This window comes from Tauraco erythrolophus, chromosome 9 (genome assembly GCF_009769465.1).
Source record: "Tauraco erythrolophus isolate bTauEry1 chromosome 9, bTauEry1.pri, whole genome shotgun sequence".
NCBI lineage: Eukaryota > Metazoa > Chordata > Aves > Musophagiformes > Musophagidae > Tauraco > Tauraco erythrolophus.
The window spans coordinates 19050424-19057581 of record NC_141473.1 but is presented as its reverse complement, the minus strand read 5'-3'; the positions used below and the strand labels follow the sequence as shown (position 1 = coordinate 19057581).

The following is a 7158-nucleotide window of genomic DNA, read 5'->3' as shown; positions in this document are numbered from 1 at the left end:
GCTTCTATCACTAATAATGAGACTGCACATACATGGCCTTGACTGCCAGAAGACTACCTGCCTGCCCATGAGAAGGAAAATGCGTGTGGGCAGAGAGAATTAACTCCCTGAGGGATGGAGCAGGCTGAAGCTCTGGCAACAGAATCAGAAGTGCAGCAGGTAGCGAGGGAGCCACGCTTCAGGATTGTATCTTATCAGGTGTGTCAGTATATCCCCAGGATGGGTTTTAGTGTGGAGGGGGTGAGATGAGAAGTCTCTTACAGCTCTAAGGTATAATTTTGTTTCTTTGGAGGAGATAAAAGATGATGACACTCTTACAATAAATATTTCTGGTTTATGTAAGAAGGAAGAAATGTAGCAAGGAAAATCCTCTCACAAATTCGTTGACCCTTTAGCATCTGAATCCCTGTACATTTCACAAATGATGACCTAGAAAATAATCAAAGGGAATCAAAACAAAAAACACAGATGTTATCTCTCTTTTAAGGAAATACTTGGTGTATTTCAGGGTTTCTCTCCAGATGAGACACTAGGCATGCTGAAAGATAGTTGTTAAATGCTAAGAAAATTGGGTAATCACTAAGAAGAAGGGAAATACAGCAATGGGGTCCAAAGTTCTTACCTGTATTTTTTTTACCTTCAGGAAAACAGCTAAGGATCATTGCATGCAAAAAAAAAACCAAACCAAAAACACAAACAAAAAACCCACACAAAAAAACCAAAACCCAAACATCTTAAGTTCAATGCTTAAAGAGACGTGTTGTCATAGTGAAGCAAGTCTAGAAAAGATCTCAAGAGATTGTTACACTACACCTCTGCCTCAAGACAGGATTAACAATGCCAATGTCATTTCTGACAGATGTTCAGCAATGTCATCTTAAAGACTTTTACTGAGACAGATGTCATAACCTCCCTAGGCAATCTGCTCCAGTGCTTAATTATCCTTATTCTTAGAAAGTTTTTCCAAAGTCTTGCCTTGGTCTTTCTTACAGTTAAGCCCGCTACCTCTTGTCCTGCTGGTCTTGGGCACAAAAAACAGATTACATTACGGTCACAACCAAATATCCATCAAGGACACACTCCTGAAAAGAGCAGGATAGCAAAACCAATTTTTTTCCCATAAGAATAATGTGATGGGGGAAATGCGTACAGGGACTTCAGAACTACACACAGTTTAAATTCAAGGGGAGCAGGATCACCAGGAGAGTCTGGCTTTTCAGCATGGATCACTGCTCTAAGGATATCAGCTGTGCCATCTAGAAGACTGAATGTCCAAGAAAACTCTTGCAGTGTAAGCATTCTTGATGTCTCTTTCTGGACAGTTGCACCTGGAGATGACGTGGTCACATTTTATTCTGTGGACTAGCTTGCCTTCTGGAAGGATTGGCTGCCTGAACTAGTAGGAAAAAAGATTGCAGCTGCCTCAGCTGATGGCAGCTTAAATCACACTGGAGTTGTAGTGTTAGTTCTCAAACACCATCCTGCTGTTACTTTAGCCTGATACAATACTACACTTTCTACAATTTGAGGATGAGGAAGATCCTAGCTTAGTATCATTAAGCTTGGATTAAGTTTGGCACCTGAAACTGTTTAGAGTCCTGCATAAAAGGGCGTTTACCGTAATTTTCGAGGGTTTTGAGCAGTCTTTTACTCAACGTAAGACAGTGATGTTTTAATAGATTAATTTTTTTTTAAGAGCCTGACACACATTCAGATGTGTACATCCAGACAGGCAGCTTTGAAATAAACACAGGAGTAAAACCAAACAGAAACCTTTAAGACTTGGGCTATGCACATGTATGATGTGAAACCATGAGAGGGGAGAAAAATGGGTTTTAGCAATGAAGCTAAATCTAAGATTAACTTATCTATATAGCATTATATTATAGAGTCTCAAACTACGAGTTGGTTTTATTTTTATCTAATTATCCCACTATTCTTAAAAAAAAAATCACAAGTTTGACTGAAGTGTGGGGGTGAACAAATGCATGGGAAATGTCTACTGACTGTGAAAGAGAGTAAGAGGTGAAGGTGGCTGTAGGAAGTGGTTAATATGTGGTTGCTACATGGTTTTTGGGTGGAATTCACGCTCTTGTCACCTCTCTGGGATAAGAGCAGCAGGTCCCCATCCCTCTAGGATGGGACTTTGCTGGGGGACAGGCATATCTCATGTGCTGGCAGACTGAACTCTCCCCATGGGATGGCTGTGTGTGTGAGAAATGCACACACACTTATCCCTCTGGAACAGGATGATGGGGTCCCTCACATTGACCAAGTCCCATATAGGGAGTAGTAGTTTTCAAGGATAGCTCTGCCTCGCAATCGAATTGCAAAATGTCTGGTACCTGATGACTCTTGGGGCTGCAGCCAGGGGCAGCCTGTGTCTGAGAAGTCACAGGCCTCTTCTCCATAGACACCTCTTCGCTGCTGTCCTCTGCCTGAAGGCTTATGGCATGGGGTATGGGCTGTACCCATGCAGTGACAGCAGTGTGGCGTACTGACAATGAGGCAGCTCCTTCCTTCTGGCAGGTGGTGTCATGATGATAGGAAACTAGCTCATTGCTGAAGTTGACCCTCTCCACAGCAGATCTTGGTGTGCCACAGCAGAAGCACCGGCAGCCCAGCAGGTTGCTGAAAGCCCGCCTGAAGTCTGCGTTGAAAGCATAGATCACTGGATTCACTGAGGAGTTGGCCCAGCCAAACCACACAAAGATATTGAAGGTGGTTTGGCCAACACAGAGTGATTGTCCTTCATGGTCACTCTCCAGCTTGGGCTGGCAGAAAGGCAGCAGACAGTTGAGCAGGAAGAAGGGCAGCCAGCAGCAAACGAAGACTCCCATTATGATAGAGAGGGTCTGGAGCACCTTGGTCTCCTTGCGCAGGGAACTCCGCAAAGAGGAGGTGGGCTCCTTGCCTTGAGCTGGCCACTGCCCCCCTGCTCGCTCAAGAGTGGAGATGCGGCGGATCTGGGCCTGGGCAATGCGGTAGATCCTGGTATAGGTGATGATCATGATGGCCACAGGGATGTAGAAGCTGATAAGGGAGGAGGTGATGGCATAGGTGCGGTTCAGGCTGACCTCACAGCGAGGCGTCCCAGGCAGCCAGGAGCCTGGATATATCATGTCCTTGGCTTTATGCCAGTGTAGCTGCACTGGGACAAAGGAGATGAGGATGGAGAGGGCCCAGGCCACGGCTATCATGGTGCAGGCAAGGCGCCGTGTCATCCTGCGCTCATAACGAAAGGGGCTGGCGATGGCCCAGTACCGGTCCAGGCTGATGATGCAGAGGTGAAGGATGGAGGCGGTGGAGCACATGATGTCAAAGGCCACCCAGGTGTCACAAAAGCGGCCACCGAAGAGCCAGGAGCCACCAGCCACCTCAGTGACCGCCTTCCAGGGCATCACCAGGAGGGCCACGCAGAGGTCTGAGACAGCCAGCGACAGCACGAACCAGTTGGTGACCTTGGCGCGCAGGTGGCGGAAGCGCAGGACGGCCAGGCACACCAGCGCGTTGCCCACCAGCGTGCTCAGCACCAGGGCGCCCAGCAGGCACCCGGTGAGGGCCCGCAGCGCCCGCGGGCCGTCCCCCGCCGCCGCGCTCCCCATCAGGAGCGCTCCCCCGGCCGCGTCGCACCGCCGACCCCGCTCCCCCGGAGGAAGAGCCGGCCTCGGTCCCCCCGGCCGCTCCTGCCGGCGGGACGCCTCCCGAGGGGGCGGCGGGACCCCTGGCAGCCGGCGCCGTCCGCGGCCGCCCGCGGGAGCATCTCTGTCCGCCGCCCCGCCGCCTGCCTCAGTTTCCCCCGCGGCGGCGGGCGGCGGGGCGGGCTGCCTCGGGGCTACTCACCGCGCCGGCGGCGTGCGGCCGCCCGCCTCTCGCCTGGTCGCGGCTCCTTGCGAGGAAGGCACCGTCCCGCTGCGGCGCGGGTGCGGAGCGGGCGGCGGCGGCAGCGCTCCCCGGGCAGCTGGAGAGAGCAGAGGGGCGAGCCCGCGTTCAGAGGGAGCTTGCTGCCGGGTGGGGAACGGCGTGGAAAGTCCCCAGGATCGAGCGACCTTCGTAACTGCACGGAGAGAGTCTTCCCCACAGCATCTCTCTGGGAAGCCTTTCTGCAGTCTTCAGGTTGTACTTGCGTAAGTGTCAGGGACGAGAAGCTGGCGCTTTCCAAGTATCTCCTGCTTTGGGAGACCACGATCAAATTTCAGGTTTCTTAAAGAGCAGGACAGCACTTCGCGTCTGTTTGCATTGAGAAGGCTAGCAAATCTGGGTATTAGAAGCTGTGTTTTCACCAAAACAGTATTTTGCTGTTTATTTTTTGTTTGTTTCGAATTGAAATCCTGTGTAAAGAAACCAAAAGCATAGAAACCTAAGACATCTGTAGTTTGGATTTGTTGCATTTTGGCAGTAGGTTGTTCATGCATTTCCTCAGACACAAGCACCCAAACCCTGCCACTGTATTTTTCAGCCAAAGGTGTTTTCTGATGTATTTCAATAGTCTTCCGTTTGCTGTTATAATTGTATACATATTGTCACGTAAATGTATTGCATATATTTACAGCATACTTTCAATAAAGTATCCTAATGCAAATAGGGTATAGTCCTTTATTTTGGAAGAATTTATACGGTAATCCTGTCACAAGAAAAAAGGGATTGGGATGTGAATAGGAAATATCAACTCGTAATTAATTAACATGACAAACAGGTATTTATTTTTAGATGAGTTGTTTGTTGTTTTCTTTTTGCCTCTTAAATAAAACTACTAATGCCAATACAAATAATTTTCAAGCCAGTAACTATCTGATTTCCATCATACTCTTACCGATATTCTTGGTAATTAGAAGAGAGACAGGAGATTTTAAAAATACATTTTCAAGAGCAAAGCCAGCAGCTTAGCCTGTAAAAATCAGCATATTTAAGATAAACTAGCTGGATTGTACTAGTTCATAACAGATTGTTAACGTTTGGTTATGTTTTTTAAGATTGTAGTTGCTTTGTGCCTTGGAGACCACAGTCTTTGTAATGCAGCCCACTGTGTTATTCCTGCTGTGACACTGAAAATTGGAATGCATTTCTTGTTAATGTGTTTGTCTATAAGACTAACTCATAAATCAAACAATTTATCTAGAATTTTCTCTGATAAAATATATACTTTGTTAAAACAGTAGTAGCTGTCAAAATAGCAGGCTGCAAGATAAAAGCCAGCTCCACACCTCATCTTATTTGGAACCATTTGTAGTTCCATGTACATGGATTTTGCCAACATCTGCAAACCACACTAGGTCTCTGATTTTCATTCCAATACTAAGAACTAAATCTTAGTTTGTAAGAATTATCTACATACTTGCTAATTTGACTCAATACATTTACTCTTATTTAACAATCAATAAAATGACCTTGAAGAAAAGAATGTATTTGTGGAGAATTGTAAATGAGACAGTAGATGGAATTAAGGCAATAGAGCACTGAAAAAAGAAAGAGCAATACTTTTGCATATTCAGCAGATAGTAGTGCTACAGGGCTCTGTAGCCGAAGGTGGCTAGCATTATCTTTATAAAAACAACTGTTTTCAGCATCTCTGTGCATCTCCAGTTCCCAGGGTCTGTTACGCTCTGCAAATATCTCTAGCTCCTTTTAGCCTGCATTATAAAGGGAAGTGTATGTGAGCATGCTGTTTTGTGTGCATATGTTTTTATGCAAGTGCCCTACTTCAAAATTTTGAGGCTCTTGGCTGAAGTCAAATCTGACTGAGAGGCAGATGTCTCAAAAAATTAACTTCCTACAGGTGTAATTAAAGTAGGCTTCTGGGTAGAAGTCAGAACCCCTACTAATACCCTCACCAATAGGAAAGTTGCAGTGCAGACTCAACCTGTATTAAGCACAAGAGAATCCAGAGGGAGGGAGACATTATGAATGCTCTTATCCTAAAGAAAACATCAGCATACACATTCATCTTCTTAGATACCAGAAGATCCAAGTGCAAGATGCAAATGCTTAAGAAACTATACAGTGAGTCAGTGGCAAAGACAGGAATAGAAACACTGGTCTGCTCTTATTCCTATATTGGGCATGGTGGAGTGACGTGTAAGCTTATTGGAGATGGAGGAAAGAGAGGCAGGGGGGAAAACACAATGCTGTGTGAAAATCAGTGTATGCATTGAGTAGAAAATGCTGTAAACTTTGATTTTAAGGCCTGTAGCTGTTTCTTGAATTAATCTTACTGGGGATAGTATAGGAAGGGTCTGAGCAAAATAATGTAAAAAATACTGATGGACTGGATAACATGGTCTCTGGTGACTCCAGAAAATTTGCAAGCTCGTTCCATCTGTGAAAAAATAACTTATCCAGAGAATATATGTAAACATATTGCAATATATATAACATCTGTATGTTGTACATCTTTTAAATGTGGTCACTGTATTCAAAATCTCTCTCCTTCCAAGAAGAGAAAGAAGGAAGCCTGGTCAGGCAGACCTACATAAGAAACCTAAATCAGTTTCCTCCTCCCTCTCCTTTCCTTCTTCTTGTCTTACTTCTCTGTTGTAAAACTATCTCATCCTAGACTCAGTCCTCACACATTTATAGCACATATTATGATTAAGAGAAGATCTGATTCAGAACTTAAAATTAAGCCTTTAATGGTTTACTGTGATTGTATTTGGAGGTCATGCCTCTGTCTAGATCTCTAACGCGCTAGCTGCCTGGATAGCTGAAACAGGTTAAAATTCCATGTTCAACAGGACACGATGTTTCGACCCAAGCCTCAAGGTGCCTCCTGGAAGGGCACAGCAACTCTCATGTCCTGTGCTCTCATGCTGTGGTTTGCTGGGCAGAATGAGCTTCGAGAAGGTGAATGACAGGGTCCACGCCGTGCCTGCAGACTAATGCCAAATCTCACTGACGTTGCAAGATCTCATAAAGACAGTGACTGTAGATTTCAGCCACGTTTATCCAGTGCCAATTATTACTGCTTTGTCAAAAGAATGTAATACCAACAGTGGTTAATTAGATAGTTCATTTAATTTTGAGATCTTATCCAAACGGAGAAGCACTATTATAACCAACTTCATGAAGCAGTATCATTTAATGGAATATGATCGCACTGTGTAAAGGTGTATCGAGGTACTGGTAAAATGGTGCTCTGCATAAGTTAACTGTCTTGCTTGC

General features: G+C 45.4%; 1 protein-coding gene across 1 annotated transcript; it reads right to left on the bottom strand.

The window, feature by feature from the left end:
* Nucleotides 1-2231: 2231 nt before the first annotated feature.
* On the bottom strand, nucleotides 2232-3605 carry LOC104370420 (D(1)-like dopamine receptor). The gene has a single exon (XM_009983356.2). It carries the CDS (start codon nucleotides 3603-3605, stop codon nucleotides 2232-2234), a length of 1374 nt encoding a protein of 457 aa, XP_009981658.2.
* Between the last annotated feature and the right edge of the window lie 3553 nt (nucleotides 3606-7158).